This window comes from Thyridium curvatum, assembly GCF_004353045.1.
Source record: "Thyridium curvatum strain D216 chromosome Unknown NODE_10_length_634906_cov_78.760910, whole genome shotgun sequence".
Classification (NCBI taxonomy): Eukaryota; Fungi; Ascomycota; class Sordariomycetes; order Thyridiales; family Thyridiaceae; genus Thyridium; species Thyridium curvatum.
The window spans coordinates 580,452-600,641 of NW_022156765.1; the positions used below are offsets into that span (position 1 = coordinate 580,452).

General features: G+C 56.1%; 4 protein-coding genes across 4 annotated transcripts; 2 read left to right on the top strand and 2 right to left on the bottom strand.

Moving 5' to 3' along the window:
• Positions 1-1,991: 1,991 nt before the first annotated feature.
• On the top strand, positions 1,992-7,382 carry E0L32_002614 (uncharacterized protein; the record flags this gene model as incomplete). Its single annotated transcript, XM_031136823.1, has 19 exons — positions 1,992-2,380; positions 2,521-2,568; positions 2,618-2,716; positions 2,786-2,840; positions 2,929-3,433; positions 3,492-3,510; positions 3,564-3,641; positions 3,723-4,083; positions 4,147-4,401; positions 4,464-5,052; positions 5,161-5,339; positions 5,408-5,961; positions 6,003-6,052; positions 6,110-6,135; positions 6,195-6,234; positions 6,295-6,488; positions 6,547-6,586; positions 6,654-7,291; positions 7,356-7,382. The coding sequence occupies 19 exons, from the start codon at positions 1,992-1,994 to the stop codon at positions 7,380-7,382; spliced, it is 4,146 nt and encodes a 1,381-aa protein (XP_031000468.1).
• Positions 7,383-7,751: 369 nt separating this feature from the next.
• Positions 7,752-12,523, bottom strand: E0L32_002615 (uncharacterized protein; the record flags this gene model as incomplete). Its single annotated transcript, XM_031136824.1, has 2 exons — positions 7,752-9,230; positions 9,314-12,523. 2 exons carry the CDS (start codon positions 12,521-12,523, stop codon positions 7,752-7,754), a joined length of 4,689 nt encoding a protein of 1,562 aa, XP_031000469.1.
• Positions 12,524-16,137: 3,614 nt separating this feature from the next.
• Positions 16,138-17,196, top strand: E0L32_002616 (uncharacterized protein; the record flags this gene model as incomplete). Its single annotated transcript, XM_031136825.1, has 1 exon — positions 16,138-17,196. The coding sequence occupies one exon, from the start codon at positions 16,138-16,140 to the stop codon at positions 17,194-17,196; it is 1,059 nt and encodes a 352-aa protein (XP_031000470.1).
• A 1,225-nt stretch (positions 17,197-18,421) lies between these two features.
• On the bottom strand, positions 18,422-19,923 carry E0L32_002617 (uncharacterized protein; the record flags this gene model as incomplete). Its single annotated transcript, XM_031136826.1, has 2 exons — positions 18,422-19,697; positions 19,772-19,923. The coding sequence occupies 2 exons, from the start codon at positions 19,921-19,923 to the stop codon at positions 18,422-18,424; spliced, it is 1,428 nt and encodes a 475-aa protein (XP_031000471.1).
• Between the last annotated feature and the right edge of the window lie 267 nt (positions 19,924-20,190).

Sequence of the window (20,190 nt, forward strand, 5' to 3'; positions counted from 1 at the left end):
AACAAGGCTGATATTACAAGCAACGTTGCTATCAAAACTCCAGTACGACCCGTTCATGCGAGAGTGCATCCATCCTTCTACAAAGGCGGGTGGCAGCCCGCCCATGGCTTGCCACGTGTGAGACATCGGCTGGCTTTGATGAGGTCAGTGCCTTCAGGGTCTTGTCGAGCATCGAGACGCTGGCCCCCCCGGGCGTGCCGCGGCGCTGCAATATCTGCAACCCGCAACGGCTGCCCAGGCTAAGCTTTCTGCATTGATAATACAGTGTCCTTGGAAAATACTTCCAAAGCCCGTCTAGACCTTTCCACGGTCTAGACCCGGTAATCTACTATCGGCCCAACGGTATTTGTGAGGGCCATTATGGCTCGAGAAGGTACCGAGCTCAAGTTCGATAACGGCTGTTATAGGTAGGGTCTTAGTAGCTTCGCGTACGTACATGATGACGGCCTTATTGATCGAAGTAGAGGACAAGGTTATTGACTATAGCTACTCAACCCGGGCAGATGGGTCTTCTCTATCTCATGCCAGTATTCTTTCCATGAGACTTGCATATAGTAGCTCAAAGCTTCTTTGAGCTTAGCCGGCCATGTTCCTCGGAGAATTCCCTAGCTTAGCTGCTGCTCAGTATGTGATACCCGTCGTGGACACCATCCTACTCTTGACGCAGTTTGGAGGATCCAGTGAATTCTCCAAGATTCTTAGACGAGCTCATCGCAGCCTAGATTCCCGCGCGTCTCCCAAATCTCTTAGCATTCCCACTCATATGTCTCCACGACTTAGCGGGAAAGTCTTTTTTTCCATATCAGTGAGACAAGCAGATTTAACACTTGTGGTCATGGGATCGTCTTGAATTATTCGCTATCAGGCTTTTGCACAATACCTTCGCGAAAATCAAATCGTATGGGCTATTCTACGGTATACCCAGGCCGAGACGACGCAGTTGCAAGGTTCAGCATATCTCACAGAAAGCATCTGCTCGGGAGAAGATGATGATTGGCCAAGTTAAAAATGGGACTTATTATTTAAAAGAAGCTCATCAAAGAGGGCGGACAGGGGTTTGCCTGTAATATAAAAACGCGGTCCGGTACGACTTGCGCACATTCAGCCTATATTCCACTTTGGACTCCAGGCTCACAATCCCATTACAACTTCTGTTCGGAGAGCCACTCTCTTCTTACCACCGGCAACCATCTCGGCTCCAATGATAAAACTATGTCGGGAATTCCCACGGCATTCTGCCCTGCCCTTTAGTCTCGTCTTTCCAGGCACTGAGCCCACGTGCGACCACTCTGAGATGGAGCACATGTCCCGCCTCCACCATACACTCTTTGGGCCCTCACTGGGTGCCTTGTTTGGGCTGGGGCATAAAGTTTTATTTAGTGTTGGAAGGGGACAGTCAGGGCCGTTTCCGGAGACGGAGGCCGGCGTGCAGGGGGTTCATTCCTTGGCACTTTCTGCTGGTTATATTACCGACAGATTGGCATCTGGCGCATGAAATTGTTACCTTGCAGTGAAAGAGGAACCCACCTTTCTTGACAGTGGAACGACGTAGAGTATTCCGGACGTCAGGGCCACAGTTGATTATAGCCGGCTACCTCTCACAGGCCCGACCGAACTCGCCACTTGCTCTGTGCCTTCTGAACCCGCCTGAGTTGCATGTCCTCAGAACTCATAACGGCTTTCGATTTTTCATACGTGACCCAAAACAACATGTGATAGAGTGTCCAGACACTCGGGGCGTCTTGTTGCCGATCTTCCTGCTATCTTACTACCTAGGTGTCGGATCACTGTGTGAGAACATGTGGTGAAGAGCACCATACTCACCTTCACTACCTTCGTCCCAAGCGACGCAAAGGGCATCATCCTACTGCCCCTAAGCCTAGTGTCCGAGCTGTCTCGAGGATACCGACGGCCTGCCAGCGGTTCGACTTGGCTCTGGAGATAGCCATACTCTGATACTGACCTCCCGACCCACATCGCGGCCAAGCAGCATGGCGGCAGACAGTGACGACAAGCACGGCGCGGCTGAGAACGCAATGCCGACCATCGACGAAAAGGAAGCCCTGAAGATCAATCACAAGGCTATGAGTGCAAAACCTTCTTCTGCACCCCTCGGACAGCCCGGAAGTGCGGATCCGCTTCTTTCCAACAAGACCTCGGCAGCAACTCTGGCGCCGTCGGCTTCTCCCGAGGGGCATGTCGTCTCTAACAGGTCTTCTGCCGCAACTCTAGTCGCCAGCGCACACAGGCTTGGGTCATCCAAGCCCTCAGTAGCGACGCTCTCTCCATCACGGCAGACGCAAGCGTCCAAGCAGGCTGGTGCCTCCTCTGGGGGTGATCAGAGTGGCAAGTCCGTTCTGAACCTCGACCACAAAACCAGGTTCAGGCACTTTCTGGTAATATCACATCTTTCTTTGTTGAGCTCTCAAAAACTTCATTGCTTATTAACACCATCTATCTAGAGGATTTTTACATACTCGTCATGGAAAGACCGGCTGGTTCTGCTATTTGCGGTGCTAGCCTCTATCTGCTCAGGAGTTACGATGCCTATGATGACCATCATTTTTGGTAGGACTTGTCTACCAACCTCCTGAATTATTGACATATGTTGATACAGGCCAGGTCGAGTCTTTGGCTCATTCACCGCTTACTACCATGAGGCAAACACTGGCGAGACAACAGAGGACATGTTCCGTCAAGAAATCATACAATGCGTGTACGTACTGCGCTGGGGGGAATAAGCGACCAAACCGTCTTGTACCGAATTGGGCTCACACACAAGCAGGCTCTACTTGGTGTACATCTTTATTGCCCGACTAGTGCTGAGCTACATTGCTTTCGTACGTCATGACTAGCTTTGCTTTTCTTTTTCCGTTTTTTTTCGACAGGGCTGGAGGCTGACGAGTTGGCTCGCTTGATTTTATGAAGTTCGGCTTTCGCATGTCGAGTCTACGTATATCAGCAGCAATAAGGCTTGAGTACATGAGGTGTCTTTATGAGCAGCCAGTGTCGGTCCTCGACCTGATGCCGCCAGGCCAGACTGCGGCAATCATCACCATCACAGCGAGCACCCTGCAGTTTGGCATCTCTGAGAAGCTGTCGAGCTTCCTGCAAGCAGTTTCGCTCGTCACAAGTGCCCTGATAATATCATTGCTCTTCAATTGGAGACTTGCCTTGGTCACAGGCAGCGGCCTTGTGCTGGTCATTTCCGTATACGGAGTCACAACTCCCGTCCTGGTAAGGATCATGAACCGCGTCCAGAATGCTGAAATCAAGGCTTCGACGGTCGCCAATGAGATCTTCAGCTCGATCAGAATGGTTTCCGCGTTTGGGGCGGAGAAGAAGATGATGAAGCGCTACGAATCTTGGATACAAGAATCACGTCGTCGCGGAATGCGGATGCCACCCATCGTTGCGTGTCAGCAAGCCCCAGGTGAGTGAGGCTCAAGAGCAATGTGTCTGTGCCAAATCCGTCAGACTAACAGATGCAGTCTTCTTCTCTATCTTTGCGTAAGTATTTTTGCGCTCAAGGGGACTGCTATTGGTTAATCAATAGAATATAGGACATTTGCGTTGTGCTTCTGGTATTCGCTAAAGATGTACATGGCGGGTCAGATTGATAGCCCACAGACACTCATCATGTAAGTGACCCTTCCTAGAACGATTAGCCATCCGTATCACCGGCGAGAAAGACTCTTTTTTTTTCTGACATCAAAGCCCAGTGTCTTGCTCTCGGTCATGATGATGGCGTCATCAATTGGGGGCATCACGACGCCCTTATCTGCCGCAGCTCGAGCGGCCGGCGCGGCTGCCATTTTCTTTGCCACTATCGATGCTCCGCGACCCGTCCCTGGGGGTCTAAAGGATCCCGATGTCTCTGCTGGTGAGGACATAGTGTTCAGCCATGTCAACTTTGCCTTTCCTGGAAGGCCCAATGTGAGGATCCTGGATGACCTGAGTGTCCGCTTCCCCGCTGGCAAGACCACTGCTCTGGTCGGTCCATCCGGATCGGGCAAAAGCACAATCGTTGCTCTCGTTGAGCGATGGTACGAGATGGACGGAGACGCGGCTCTAAAGCCAAGGGTAAGAGTCGAGATCTTTTTCGAAGCACGTCACAGAGCCTAGCGATGACTCACCATTATGCAGGTTCTATGGCTGAGAAATGGCAAAATCTGCGTCGGGAGCCACCTACTCAAACAGATCGACATCAAATGGTGGCGATCACAGATCGGGCTCGTCCAGCAGGAGCCCGCGCTCTTCAACAACAGCATATATCGCAATGTGGAGTACGGTTTGGTAGGAACGCAATGGGAGAACGCCTCGATAGAGATCAAGACAAAGATGGTCAAGGAAGCATGCCAAGAGGCCTTTGCCGAAGAGTTTATTCTTCGCCTTCCCGACGTGAGTCTCTTCCCTTTCAGCAAGCATCACGAGGCGGTATCCTCATTCTCATGATCCCACAGCGTTATGAGACAGTGGTTGGCGATGCAGGTATCAAACTCAGTGGTGGCCAACGGCAGAGACTAGCAATCGCCAGAGCCATCGTGCGACAGCCAAAGATTCTCATTCTTGACGAGGCTACCAGCGCCATTGATGTGCGAGGCGAGCAGATCGTGCAAGCGGCCCTGGACAAGGTATCCGAGAACCGAACGACCATTATGATTGCGCACCGGCTGTCGACCATTCAGAAAGCAGACAACATCATTGTGATGAGAAAAGGAAGAGTCGTCGAGCAGGGCACACACGCTGATCTCATGGCCCGTGAGGGAGGGGCCTATCGGACGCTTGCAACTACGCAGCAGCTCGCAATGTCCGAAGACGATGACGATGATGAGGACAGATCTAGTCTCTCGGAAAAGACCTCGGAAAAGAAGAGTATCGAGCCGAGTTCGACGGAGAGAAGAGCGGAGCACCGGACCAGCGGCAGTACACAAATGCCGGACGCGCCCAAGGAACGCGGGCTCTTCGGCAGCTTTGGCATGCTTCTGAGGGAGCAGAAAGGCCAGAGCCCTTGGTATTTCCTTCTCCTGATTGGCGCAATCGGGGGTGGAGGTAAGTCATGCACCGACAGACTCGCCAGCGGTTGACTTGACAGCCTGTTGCGCCTTCAATGTTACCCTGCATTGAATTGTGAATCTTGACCATCTGACAAACCTATAGCCAGTGCTCCTGTCCAGGCATTCCTATTCGCGAACCTCGTCTCGTTGTTTCAGCTCCTCGGCAATTCGAGCTTTCTGCAGCCACTGTCTAATTTCTGGTGCTTGATGTTTGTAATGCTTGCAGTCGGTGTTGGCATCTGCTACTTCATTCTCGGGTGGGCCGCAACCACAGTCTCGTTTGTACGCAACAACCCCTGCACTCCCAGTTTCCTGGCGTGAGAAGCCAGAACGCTACTAATGCACGGCAGAACATCACGCATCATTACCGCAAGGAGTATCTGCGGAGCATCCTATCGAAGGAAGTGTCGTTCTTCGACGAGGCAGAGCACTCCATCGGGGCCATGACGGCTCGGCTAGCCACAGATCCGTCTCAACTGCAGCAGTTGCTAGGCATGAATATGGCCTTTGTCGTCATCTCCGTACTCAGCGTGATCGGGTGCCTTACCATTTCTTTCTACTTTGGCTGGAAGCTAACATTGGTCACCGTATGCACGACCATGCCTATCATCTTGAGTGCCGCCTTCTTCCGCGTCCGGTACGAAAGACAATTCGAGAAGATGAACAACAAAGTCTTCGCCGAGAGTGCCAAGTTTGCCACTGAGTCGATAGGGGCCTTTCGCACGGTGTCGTCGTTCACGCTCGAGGACGCTATCTGTCGTCGTTACGAATACCTGCTACAAACGCACATACAGAAGTCCTTGGTCAAGTCGAGTCTGTCGACATTGCTGTTCGCCCTCAGTGACAGTATCTCTTTGCCATGCATGGCGTTCATCCTATGGTATGGCCTACAAGTAGCAGGTATGTAAGTAGAAATCTTATGCTAATCTTTTATTTTATTTTTAGGTACGGCGGTAAATTGATGGCCGAGCACGAGTACTGGCCGTTTCAATATGGTAAGTGATCCCCGACGTGACGCTGTATCTCACTTGATCCCTGACCATCTATGGCAGTTATTGTATACATCGCTGTTCTGCAGGTCAGTTACTGAGTCATGGAAGTTGCCTGAAAGTCTGAAAGCTCATGGTGTGGATGTAGGGAGGCATTGGCGCTGGACAATGGTTAAGTTTCGGTCCAAGTAGGCAAACAGGATCACCCACAATATGGTCGTATCCCGACTGATGCAGAACTCGTACAGACATCGCCAAGGCCACAGTCGCTGCCAATAGAATTATAGCGCTGCGGAAGAACGACCACGCTGACGGTCGGCTGATATCGCTTGACATTGGCGACATATGCGACGACGACAAGGGTGTCAAGGTTGAATTTCGGGACGTCTGGTTTCGGTATCCCACCCGAGATGCGCCCGTGCTGAATGGATTGCATATGACGGTACTTCCAGCAGTGGCACCTCTCTTCATCTCAATTCCAGTCTGCTGACACATGCCAGATCGAAAAGGGGCAGTTCGCAGCCGTAGTGGGACCTTCCGGTAAGTCTCGTTGGCTCTGTACCCATCTTGGGGAAGCCCATTGACAGCTGAGACAGGTTCGGGAAAGACAACGGTGATATCCTTGTTAGAAAGGTAAGCAAGGACACGACCGGTTTCCGTTCTTTTGAATGGCGCGTTATTAACGGTACAAGGTTCTATCGACCATCGTCCGGACGCATATTGTACAATGGCCTTGACATCCTGGACCTCTGTCTAGACAACTACCGCAAGGAGATATCCCTCGTCGCGCAAGAGCCTAGCCTGTTTGAGGGTAGCATCAAAGAAAATGTGCTGATGGGCGTCGATGAGTCCACCACGGACGAAGCCGTCATCCAGGCGTGCCGGGACGCAGGGATCCACGACTTCATCTCGTCACTCCCAGACGGCTACAACACCAGCGTTGGGAACCGCGGGATCGCCTTGTCTGGTGGCCAGAAGCAGAGGATATCCATTGCAAGGGCACTCATACGCCACCCACGGCTGCTCCTCCTCGACGAAGCGACTTCCAACCTGGACTCTGAGACAGAGAAGGCCGTACAGGCCGTCTTTGAGCGCACGAGAAACGCCCGCACGATGATTGTGGTGGCGCACCGGCTGGCTACCATCCAGAATGCTGACATCATCTTTGTTCTTGGTGACGGACGGGTGATAGAAAAGGGCGACCATGCGTCACTGTTGAAGCGGAAGGGTGTCTACTATCAAATGGTACGTTTGAGCCAAGTCTGGCCGCGGCGCTGGAGTGAGCGGACGAACTAATACCTTCACATAGTGCCTGTCACAAGCACTCGACAAGTAACGGCTGCTTCATTGCTTTGGTGGCTCCCCGCTCTTCCGATTGATGGTACGCACGGTTGTCTAGTTCATCGCGAACAAGTGGCAGTTTGATGAGTCGACGTAACGTCTATGAAATGGTATTAAGAAAACACGTACTGTTTTATGTACAGGTGGAGCCATGAATACAGTTAGAACCCCCAAATTCAGAAACCCAAAGTCTATGCAAGGTAATGCTGATGTTCTACTTTATTGAACGAGGTCCCCGGCGCGCGCCATGATTTTGACATGTATTTTGAAAAGGATAGAGCGGGAAGTAGGGGCATGGAGTACCCGAGAGAGAGAGAGAGAGAGAGAGAGAGAGAGATGAGGAGAGAATTGGACGTGACGCATCTTACTCCTTCTTGGCCTTCTTGCCAAACTTCTTGGGCACGCGAGTGAGCCAGTATAGAACGAGGGCAGCGAAGACGTTGAAGATGATGTAGGCCCAGAGGATGCCAAAGTTGCGCCAGCGGTCGTCGTACTTGGCGCCGATCTGGTCGAGGTACAGGTTCGTGTCGCCGACGGTGCAGTAGGTGCACATGTCGGTCGCATTCTTGTCAACAATGTATCCGCCAGTGGCCTTGGAGTAGACGTCCAGGTAGTCACCGCAAGTCATCGACTTGGGGGGTGCAAAGTGGAGGAGCTCGTTTTCGGCGCAGACGACGTTGGTATTTGCAATCGCTGTGGACAGCATGCCCGATACGAGATAGTTGAAAGGCGACACACGGTACATGAAGATCCAGAACTGGGGCATCTCGCCGGGACGGGCCAAGACACCACAGAAGATGAGGCACAGCATGAAGAGCAAGTTGGCAATGTTGCCGCCGGCCTCGGCGGTCTCGAAGCCAGCAATGATAAAGTCGGTAAAGGTCGAGGTGAAGAGCATGAAGGCGAGCAGGAATAGGAACGTCAGGGCACCACGCTCTGTGACCTGGCCGGCGGCCTCGGCGTTGCGGTACAGCCCCAGAGGGTAGTACCAGCAAAAGTACATGAGGACAGCCATCAGGGTGTTCCAGGGAAGCTCGACGATGATCTGAGAGAGCATGAAGACCTTCCAGCTGTAGACCTTGGAGGGCCGCTCGCGGACCTCGTAGAGGGAGCGCTGGATGACAAAGTAGGGCATGGTCTGCTGGACCATTTGGCCAAAGACGGTCAGGAGCTGGAAGATGGAGAACATCTGGTTGTTGAGGCCCTGGAGGGTCTTGGGGGCGTTGTAGAAGACGAAACCGATAAAGAGGGAGATCAAGAGACAGAGCGCCGTCTTGGAGTAGATGTACGAGGGCGTGCGCCAGTACTGCTGGAACACACGGTGCGTGACTTCGCGGAGCTGCAGGCCGAAGCCAGCGGCGAACTCGCGGTAGCTGGCCTTGTCCTTGGAGGTGGGGGCAGGGGCGGGTTCGTCGCGCAGGCGCTGGAGCTCGGCGTGGACCTCCTCGAACTCGGCGGACTCGCGCCAGGTCTTGAACCAGTCGATTTCGGAAATGTGGCCCGGGGCAGCGCCGATGACCTCGAGCATCCACTCGGCCGGGTTGGCATCGGACGGGCACTTGGCGCCGCTGTGCCTCTCAAAGTAGCTCGTCATCTTGTGCGAGTTCTCGCCGATGTCACCAAAGTACACAGTCCTGCCGCCCTTGGCCAGGAAGAGGAGGCGGTCGAAGCGCTGGAAGAGCATAGCAGAGGGCTGGTGGATGGTGCAGAGAATGGCTTGTCCGCTCTTGGTCAGCTTCTCGAGCAGGTCGAGAATGGCCCAGCTGGTTTGCGAGTCGAGACCCGAGGTGGGCTCATCAACAAAGAGCAACAGAGGGGGCTTGGCAGCAAGTTCGACACCGATCTATGGGGCGAGGAGGAATAGTGTCAGTATATATGTGCGAATGGAACTGAAAAGTTTGCAAGGGAGCTGGTATGTCTGCTTACTGTAAGACGCTTGCGCTGCTCGACGTTGAGACCCTCACCGGGGACACCAACCACAGCATCGGCGTACTCTTGCATGTCCAATAGCTTGATCACCTCATCGACATAGGCCAGCTTCTCAGCACGGGGCACATGAGCCGGCTGACGCAGAAGGGCGGAGAAGTTGAGGGCTTCGCGAACGGTCGTGGTTTCCAGGTGGAGATCTTGCTGCTGGACGTAGCCAGTCTTGCGCTGGAAGGAGGCATCGCGCTCGTGGCCATCAACAAACATGTCGCCAGTGATTACACCCATCGCGGTCCGGTCAGCCAGGCAGTCGAGAAGCGTCGTCTTTCCGGCCCCAGAGACACCCATCAGAGCGGTCAAGGTACCAGGCTTGACCCAGCCGTCGACATGGTCGAGAATGCGCCTCGTCTCGCTCTTGATCTTGACGTCGTAACAGACGTCCTGCCAGTGGAACACGCTGGTCTGCCTCTGGATGAAGCCGGTCTCCTTGTCGGCGGCGGACTTCTCGGCAGCGGCGACGACGGGGCCGGAGACCTTGACGCCAGCCTCGGCATCCTGGCTGTACTTCTCCTTGAAGACGGCAGGCTTGTGGCCCCGGCGGAAGACGAGGACCTCGCCCTTGGACTTCTTCTCGGAGACGAGCTCGGCAGCGACCATGTAGCAGAAGAGGAAGAACACCATGAAGGCAATAACGATGCCAAAGTTGCGCCAGCGGTTGTTCCAGTAGTACTTGAAGTTGGTAGCCATGTAGAAGTCGCCGTCGACGTACTCGGAGCCGGCAACGGAACCGACGGCAGAGCAGATCTTGTTCTGGAGAGAGATGTTGTCGTAGCCGGGAACCCTGGCGCTGGGGATGAAGTCCTGCGGCAGGCAGCGGAACTGGCGGCCGTGGAACTCGTTGACCATGAGGGCCTCGAAGGCGTACGCGAGAGGGTCGATGTAGTTGATCCAGCGGCACCAACCCAGCATGTAGTCGGTGGGAATGATGAAGCCGGTGAAGATGACGAGGGCGAGGATGATGACAGCGGCCGGGACCATGGCTTGCGACAGGGTGCGGGAGGCGGAGGCGATGGTGCGGAACACCATGGACATGGTCAGGACGGTGACGAAGCTGATGAGCAGGAAGAAGAAGAAGGCGCCGGGCTCGCGTCGCAGGCCGGTCATGAAGTAGAGGGTCAGGTTGAAGATGATGGCATTGCACACCTTGTAGGGCAAGTCGCACAGCATGGAGGCGATGGCCTCTGCCGACGGGTGGTAGAGGGCATAGCGGTCGTGCTTCTCGACGATGGGCCGCTGTGCGTACAGGGTCAGGATCTCGAGGGCGGAGGCGAAGGCGTTCATGAGGCAGGCAAAGAAGAGCAGGGCGCCTCTCTGGAAGAAGCTGGCCGTCGTAGGCTGGATGTTGAAGAAGACACTGGCGATGATGAGGGCCATGATGAAGTTGCCGATGAGGGCGCCGAGGGTGAAGCTGGGGTCGCCAATCAGACGCCTCCAGCCGCGCCACAGGCAGAGCTTGATCTGCTGGGTGTAGGACATGGTGTAGGGGCTCTTGGCGCGCTGGCCCTTGGCCTGCTGGGCCTTCTTGTTGGCCCGGAAGGCCTCGGCGTCGGGCCCGTTGAGGGGATGCTCCTCCTTGTAGGCCTCGATCTCGGCCTGGAGGGCCTTGAACTCGGCGCTCTTCTTCCAGGCCTCGGCGAACTCGTCGGGGGTGCGAGGGGCGCGGCCCTCGAAGCCGGCGCGGACGATGCGCTCCTGCGGGGAGGTCATGGAGGTCAAGAAGTCGGGGGTGGTGGCACGAGCGGGACACTCGAAGCCGAGGTTGACAAAGTACTGCCTGGCCTCGTCGGCCTTGCCGAAGAAGATCTGGCGGCCCTCGTACAGGACGACGGCGCGGTCGAAGAGGTCGTAGGCGCTCTGGGGCGCCTGGTAGATGGAGACGCAGGCGGTGCTCCCGAAGAGCTCGGTCTGCAGGCGCAGGGTCTTGCAGAACTCGATGGCGTTGGCACTGTCGAGGCCGCGGGTGCTGTTATCCCAGCACTGCAGCGGGGCGAAGGACAGGGCGGCCTCGGCGATGGTGACGCGCTTCCTCTCGCCGCCGGACACGCCGCGGACGTACTCGTTGCCGACGCGGGTGTTGATGGTGTGGGAGATGCCAAACATGGCCATGACGACGTCTCGGAGGTGGTTCGCGTAGAGGGTGCGGGAGACGCCCTCGGGGAGCCTGCGGGGGGAGCGGGCGTTGGCGGCAAAGGTGAGGGTCTCGCCGACGCTGAGCTGGGGGAAGTGGACGTCGACCTCGGCGGTGTAGATGGCCTCTCCGCGGTGGCGGGTGTGCATCTCCTTGGAGGTCATGCCCTGGTAGTTGAAGTAGGACTTGTCGTCGACGTAGATGCCGTTGGTCTCGCCGGCGATGGTCTTGAGGAAGGTGCTGCAGCCGGCGCCGGGAGGGCCGAGGACGACGAGCATCTCGCCCTTCCGGACGAGGCCGTCAAAGTGGCGCAGGATGTCGATGCGGCTGCTGCCCTTGCCCATCAAGCGGCGGACGCCTCCGACGGTCTCGAGCCAGACGTTGCCGACATCCTTCTGGTAGTCGGTGGCGGCGCCGAAGCCAAAGACGTTGAGGTTCTGGAAGGCAACGCCCGAAGTGCGAAAGTGGTCGCCCTCGTCGGCGGAGAGGTCGACCAGGGCCTTGGCCCAGGCGCGGGCGCGAAAGTTGTCGCTGGCCGGGTTCAGGGGCGAGTCGGGGTCCTCGAGAGCGATGAGGAAGGGGTTGCCGCCGGGGGACAGGCCGGAGATCTGCGACTGGGTGGTGTAACGGCGGGCGAGGGCCTGGACGATGCTGGCACGGCGCTCCTCTTCCGAGTCCTCGTCCTCGGTGTCGGCATCCTCTGGGTCGTGAACCTTGTCTGCCAGGTCCTTGGAGCGGGAAGGGGAGTCGCCGCCGGTCTCGGTGACGGAGGTGGCGCGGGTGTGGCTGGCCTGGTGAGACAGGCGGCGGGCGTCGGTGCTGGCGCGGGGGCTGGCGCCGATTCCGGTGCCGGTGCCGGTGCCGGTGCCGGTGCCGGTGTGGCCGCCCTCCGGGACCTCGGTGGGAGCGGAGGCAGGGTCGTCGTCGTGGGTGCGCGTTCTGGTCAGAGGGGATTGGCCCATGGTTTTGCCGGTCAGGTCGTAGTTGCCGAAAGAACCGGAACCGAAGCCGTTGAAGGACATGGCTGACGGCGTCTGGTCGGACTAGCGAGGGAGGGAGGGAGTGGTCGAGCGAGCCCCGGCGGAATTAATCGCGAGGCAATTTGCGCGCACACACCCCGTCTCTCCTGGTCCGATATCCCAGTGTTGCCTTCTCCAGCAAAGGAGAAAGGGAATGGCGTCGCTACGGATGTGTTGGGGTGGAGGACGTAGGGCGATGAACTATGTCCGGACTGGGAGTGTGTCTCGGCCGAGAGAAGGAAGAGAAAAAAAAAAAAAAAGAGGAGCACAAGCTGATCTTATGTTTCTGTCTTGTTTTGTCTCTCTATGGATCGCTCGCAACTGACTCGGCTCTTCCCTCCTACAGGCTGGCGCAATTGACACACCGAGCGGACTGCACCTCTGTCTGGGTTGGGTGATCTGGAGAGGCGAGGATGCCAAGCGGAGGGAGGGAGGGGCCGAAGGGCGAGAAGGGCGAAAGGAAGGGAACGAAGAGAAGAGAAAGGAGCGAAGAGGACAGAGGCGGCGGCTGGGAGAGGTAGAAGTATAGCCCGTGGAGAAGGAGAGAGGAAAAGGGAAGAGGAGTAGTTCAGGATGAACTCATCGCCAGACGGTGTTGCGCTGTGCGGGCGAGCGTGCGGGCGCGTGTTTTTTGATTTGGCACGGCCTGGAGTTAAGGCGCTCGCTGGGGGGGATGGATGGGATGGATGATGGATGGGAAAAAGAATTGCGACCGAGACCCTGGGTAAGGTACATGCAGGATGGGTCCGAGCTCCACCGAGACGGGCTTCTAGATGAACCCGAGCGGGCGCTGTGACAAGCACGAGCAAGCAGGGAAGGGAGCTGGAGCTCGCCCGACCCGACGGACGGTGTGTCGGTCGTGTGGGAGGAGTATACCTACGAAGAGTAGTGTGGGAGAGAGAGTGTGGGAGTAATTAACTAATGTTATGTGGGTGGGTGGTGGGTGGGTGCGTGGAGAATGAGAATTCGACGGGTGATGGGGATGGGGATGATGGAGGATGATGGAGGAGGATGATGATGATGGAGGATGATGGTGATGATGGACGACCTTTTGTCGGACGGGTCTCGCACTCCCCCTGATGTTGGCCTCTTGTCACCATCAGCGACCCTCCCCTCGGCCAGCGCTCTCGCCCGGTCCTGACTGATCCCGAATCCGATTCAGATCGACCGGGTGCTCTGACGGTGCGGCCAAGATCATGATGTGTGTCAGGTCTTGTCTACTACACCTGCACTCAGGAGGGTTGGGGCCGTGAGTCGCGATAACATATGAGAGGAGGGGGGGTTCGATGCCAAGTTTACATACATACCTGCTATCATAGAGGTATGTACAAGTGGTTCGTTACCTACTGTTCTGCTGCTCGGTGTTGTCTGCCAGCGTCCATCGTCCAAAGTCCAAAGCCCATCGTCCTTCATCCATCATCCATCGTCCATCATCGTCCATCATCCATCCACCCATCCTCCAGGGGGCTGCCATCGTGGGTAAACGCATACCCACTGCCAACCCACTTGGCTGGAGACTTTATTTCGATGTCGGGGTCACCCAAGAGCCCGTCCGTCTAGTCTGATCCACCAGACCACCAGACCACCAGCGAGCGACTTGGAGATTGCGTGCATTCCGCACCACAACCCGACGTATTCGTACCCGGTAATCGCCCCGAGCGACCTGCCAATCGCAGCCCGCCCAGGAGATAACCGGGAACTATCACTCCAGTCCCTCTGGAGCGCAGCCATTCCGGGAACGTGGAACCGACACTCTACTTGTACTAGGTAGGTACTTGGTAATTTTTCCTTTTTTTTTTCTTTTTTTTCCCCTTCTTCTCACAGATGTACAAAAGTTCGCAGCATTTCCCTATTTGGTGCGAAGGGGTAGTTACCCACGGGCAGCCTCCTGGACAGACAGCCATTGCCAGCCGCCCCGACCCTCCGGTCTGCAGGACCTCAGCAAAGCAGTTCCCAAGTGCATGATTACATCAGATAACGACATGCATGGTACAAGTAGTTAGTCTCGGTCCTGTTCCTCCTCCTCCTGTTCCTGTTCCTCTTCCTCCGACGCGCGCCGGCCGAGCTGCCGCTTGCTGGTGTCGGGCGGCGGAGCAGAGGCAGGCGGAGGGGCTCAGTCGGTCCAATTTTGTCCGATCCAATCCAACATCAAATTGAACACGGACGAGCACGCCTGCCTACCTACCTAGTAGGTACCTACCTAGCATTGACATTGACTGACTGGAGCCCAGTCCCGTCCAATTCCGCTCTCCTCATTGCTCTTGGCTTCCGTCTGGCGCGCTGACGTTATCGCAAACGGCGGCGATGGGGACTCGAAGCATGTCTTGGGTCCTTCCTCTCTCTCCTCTCTTGCATTCGTCGACAAAAGGACGCGCTCACAGACACACACACACACACATGAGTCGTTTGTCCCGCCAATTGATGCTGCAAGTCGGAGCAGATCAACTTTGCACACCCAGATGCAGTCTCGCCTGGAAGCCTGAACGAGATCTTGCAACGTCTTGAAAAGCAGCAGTGTGTAGGGAGGTAGGTACCTATGTTCTTGTAATTTAGCTACAAGTGTTCCTTAATAATCTCATCTCCCCAAAAGAACCCAAGGCCAGTGCCTACCTTAGGTACCTAGGTACCTACTTAAGGTTATTTTTCCAGTTTAGTGGCACCCCACCAGCGGTTGTTACAGCGGTGTCGGGGGTCGGGTGGCGGCGCCCCCAAGCTGGAGCCAACTGTGCCTTACCTTATGGAGACTTTCCATTATTACCTAGGTACCTAGGTAGGTAGGGGGGAAGGCCATGCGACCCTGGAGCTGGAGCTGGAGCTGGAGCTGGAGCCCTGAAGCACAGCCCTTCCTTGCCTTGGCAGCCTGTCAGCCTGGGCTGGGCGCCGTCGCAATCGACCAAACCCGCACGGTCGGACTCTTACAAGACCCCGCGCCCCCGAGCATTTTCAAGGTCGTCGATCAATCTTCAGTGTTTTGTTGAATCTCGCCCTGTCATCATCGCTCCACCGCCTGCAATCAGGCACGTGAGGACTGTCTCGCCAAATGAGGGAAGAGTAGGTAGACTCGAATCCATGATGACAGGATCAAACAAAATACAGAACCGTCAGGCCGGACGGTTCATCAACTTCGAGTTTGGTAGCAGGTAGGGAGGCAGGCTAGAAACAAATTGGATGGCTACCTAACTGCCTAGGTACCTATTCAGGTAACTAGCCAGCTTGCCAGGCCTTTCGTCCTTGATCTTCCCAAGTCGCGTGCGTGCGTGCGTCTGGTGGTGCAATCCTCCGCGATGGAGAATTGTTACAGTGCTGACTAAGGCGCCATTACAGCAGCCCACAGCAGCCCTGGAGCACTTCTTGTACCTACCTAGGTAGGTACCTAGGTAGATACTCACAGCACGCAAACCCCCTCCCAGGCAGGCTCCCAGGGCAACCTTCAGCTAAACCCAACTGGGCCATAGCGCACCCGTCGCCGCATGCCGCCCGCACGGCTTCCATCCCGACCTCATCCAATCTTTTCTGCGACCCCCCAATGGATCCCATCACGATGCACTCGATGTACCGAGTCATTCCTCGTGCTGGACAAGTACTTGTACAGCTTCACGTCCAAGACTGTGCCCATCATGGACAGCCCCTGGCAGCGTGAACTCTCGGTCGCCATCGCCGCTGTCCAGCAGGCCTCCAAGCTCAGCCAGGCTGTCCTGGCCGAGCAGGACAAGGGCATCCTCGAGAAGGACGACCTCAGCCCCGTCACCGTGGCCGACTTTGCCATCCAGGCCCTGCTGACCGCCACCATCCATCACTCCTTTCCCCACGACGGCTTCGTCGGCGAGGAGTCGGGCGACGACCTCAGGGCCAACCCCGCCCTGCTCCAGAGGGTCTGGGCCCTCCTCCAGCGCTTCTCCCCCGACTGCGCTCCCCCGTCCCCCTGCCGCATCCCCTCCGGCCCCGACGAGGTCTGCGACATGGTCGACTGGTGCGGCCACGGCCTGCCCCTGCAGCCCCAGAAGCCCCGCGTCTGGGTCTTTGACCCCATCGACGGCACCAAGACCTTCATCCGCGGCCAGATGTACGCCGTCAACGTCGCCCTGCTGCACGACGGCGAGCAGGTCCTCAGCACCGTCGCTCTGCCCCTGCTGCCCCTCGACGCCACCCCTCCCGTCACCGACGCCACTTCCGACCCCGCCGGCCAGGGCACCATCGTCTTCGCCGCCAAGGGCTACGGCACCCACGTGCGGCCCCTCCGAGGGGCCCTCTCCGACGTCGCTGTTCGCAGGGTACCCCCCATCCTGGCAGACCACCCCGACCAGCTGCGGCCCGTCTCCTCCCTGCTCGCCCGCGCCTCCGCCATCGACGAGGTCCACGCCGCCGCCGCCGCCCGCCTCGGCATCACCCTCCCCGGCTGCGACCTCCTCGGCTGGGTCCCCAGATGGGTCGTCCTCGCCCTCGGCCTGGCCAACATGACCTTCTGGGTCTACCGTAGCAGAACCCGCTATGCAAAGCTGTGGGATCACGCCGGAGCTCTACTGCTCTTCCAGGAAGTCGGCGGTAAAGTCACTGATGTCCAAGGCAGAGACATCAACCTCGGAGCAGGGAGGAAGCTAACGGATAATTACGGCTTCGTCGCCGCCCCTGCACCGCTACACGCCACCGTCCTCGCCGCTGTACAGGATTCATTATAGACGAGGCACCGCCGTGACCAGGCCCGGCTGCGTGTGTCTCGCCCCTGGACATATTGCAATAGAAACGATACGCCTGATCTGTTCTCTTTTTCTATTATCTTTTGCCAATCTTACCTCTCTATGTCGAGTTTGCGCCAGTTATGATTGTAGAGATCCCCTAGTGGTTAGACTACCTACATGTAATTGGAGGATGAAGGCCTGCCGCTGAAAGGAATGCCGCACTCGACTCGGCAATGGCGGTATGGTGCCCAATTCGTTGCAGAGCAATGTGTCGAGGGTAAGAAATCTCGTGTTTCTTGTACGAAGTCAACAGAAACAGCAGGGGGCGAAACAGGAGACGCGACAAAGAAAAGAAGCAGGCTGTTCCTCCAGCTACGCCTGGACCAGGTGATCAAGGAATAAGGAACTGTGAAGACCATCCGAGCCCCAACAACTAGCGAAGCCAACCAACGGTGTGCAGCCTGGTCAAACAAGCAAATGGGGTGACTACGAGTCAACCCCTGTTGATGGCCAAGGCTTGAAGTTTCCAGCTCACAACGAACAAGCTACACAAGCCACTGCCACAAATCTACTGGACTAGGATGGGACGCAAGAACGAAGGTACTTGGTCTGAGTGAGACCGACAAGGAGCGTCTCTTGAGTTCTGCCGCAGTCAACTCTAAACAGTCCATACTAAAACGAATAGGACCTGCTGATCATGACCCTGGCATCTTAGCTAAGCTGTTCGTGTCTCTACTTCCTCAGGCTTCGGAGCCTAACCGCATGCATTCCGATAAAGAGACAGCGGCAAAGTCTAAGGACCGGCAAGTCCAAGGACTAGCAACTCCGAAGCGCTGAGAAGCCAACCAAAGAGGCAAAGACAAAATTCACTGCTACAGCCGTCAGCTTGCGCGAGGAAAACAAGCCCCCCCGGGGTCAACTAGACCTGTCAAGGCCAGGAGTGCCAATGCCAGGAAATAATATCCTGCGTTGGGGTTGGAGGCTATTTTGCATAGCGATACACTTTTTAAACGACAGTTTGTATGGCCAGTGTTGAAATCAGATGGGACTGTATGATCACCAAGTGCTGTTGTTTCAACAACAATCTACATGCCTGCTATGTAATGCCCCGTAGCAATTAATGGCTTTTCGGGTTAACGGATTCCAAAAGTACAACATCGGTGGTCAAGCGAATAGAAAGTAGAAGTTCCATTTAGATCGCCTTGACAATCGCTACTTGCTACGACTAATCCGAGTCAATGCCTCTGAACTCAAAATACTTGCTCCATTCCGGGTCACTGATGAGCTGCTGAGTGAGTTCCTTTTCAAAGGCGAATTGCACCTCGACTCCCTCATCATCACCGGCTGGGCCGTCCCGCGGCGGGTAGACAACCACGAGATTCTCTGTCAGCACTTTGCCAAAGAGGTGGCGGAAGGCAGTCGGCTTCGCAAAACCAAAGTCTTGACCGCAGACGTCAGCTTCCCGCCAGTCAGTCACGACAAAGGTCATGGGTGGGAATGAGTTGACCCGGACGGACAAGTCTGGCTTGTTGCGAATGGGCGCAAGCATTTGTAAAACGGCCGCCAACATTTCGCCCGTGACGCTATCGGTCATTTGACGCGAATAGCTCGCAAGCTTGGAGAGCGGAGCCTCCGATATGATCTCGGCCGAGGTCAGCTGCGGAATGGCGGACATGGTAGACATTGGCGCGAAGAAGAGGTTGCCTTGCATGCGGGCCGGCATAGTCGGATTGGTCAAGCGTTTCTTCATATTGACGCCTTCAGCCCACAGCGGCTTCGAGGCCGGCTCCGGATTGTACACGGGGGCACGGATCCTGGAGAACACTCGCCACATGAGCGCAGAGAAAGCATCATATGTCGAAACCCACGAGCCGTCATCGGGTGATGCGACCTTCTTCAGCTCAGCAGCCTTGCTCTTTGGCAGATGGAATATCAAGGCCTGTGAATCCTTGTGCGCAGGGTTGCGGTCGGCTCGAGGAGGAGCATCGACGCGTGATTCTTCCGCGACCGTTGGGGCAATAAAGCGGCTACGATCGAGACACTTGGGGTCGAAGGAAGGGAATTCGGTCTTGTTGGCAATGGCGCGGCAGTTGTCGGCGAGCTGACGGACGAAGTTACCAAATCCAAGAGCATCGTTGCTGTAGTGATGCGAGTGCAGGTTGAGGATCAGGCCTCCGGGGATGAAGTTTGCCTTGTAAGAGGCGACAACGGGTCTCTTGTCAGGATCGGCCTCTGGCTTCTCGCCATATGCCATGGGGGCATTGCTCAACACGTTGACGTCACCAAGAATGGGCGACACGAAGTGAACCTTCTCGATCTCGGCAAACGAGGGGAAGCCGTCCTCGGGCGAGTCAAGATGCTGGACAACGAATTTGACCGTGCTGTCCCTTTTCTTGACAAACGAGTGACTTCCGTCTTCGTTCTTCTCAATGATGCCAACAAGATGTTTTGTCTGGCTCAGAGTTCTCTCCAGCCCTTCCTTCAACACGGCTGCAGCTGTACTGACATTGGAAAACTAGATTAGTATCCTCTTGAGGTCATGGGAAGGGTGGCGCTCAAATCATCTCAAACTTACCTCTTCTCGGAATCATCCAGCTTGAAGAACAAGGCGTAATTGTTGTATGTCATGGCCGACAGATAGTCGAGAGTCGAGAGCTGGAATCGCTCCTCCTCCGGGTCATTCTCCCAACCCAGGGGGTGGAGTTGAAATTCCTCAATCTTTGGCATGGTAGAAGTGGTTCAGAGGTATATTGAGTCTGATCAGTGTCCAGTTGGCCGCTTGAATGGGTGGGTGTCTTGCTTGGAGCTGGAACATCAAGCATCTGTGAGTTCCAGGTCGGTAGGTTCATCGAGCCGCGCGGGGGGCTGGTAATTAAAGGAATAAAAGCACAACACCCACGGCGTGGTGGGGTTGGGTTTCCCAAGCTTGGGGTAGTCAGGTTGATCGACGTTGTGCAAGTATGTATGTGCACATCGTAGGAGTGCCCACGTCCG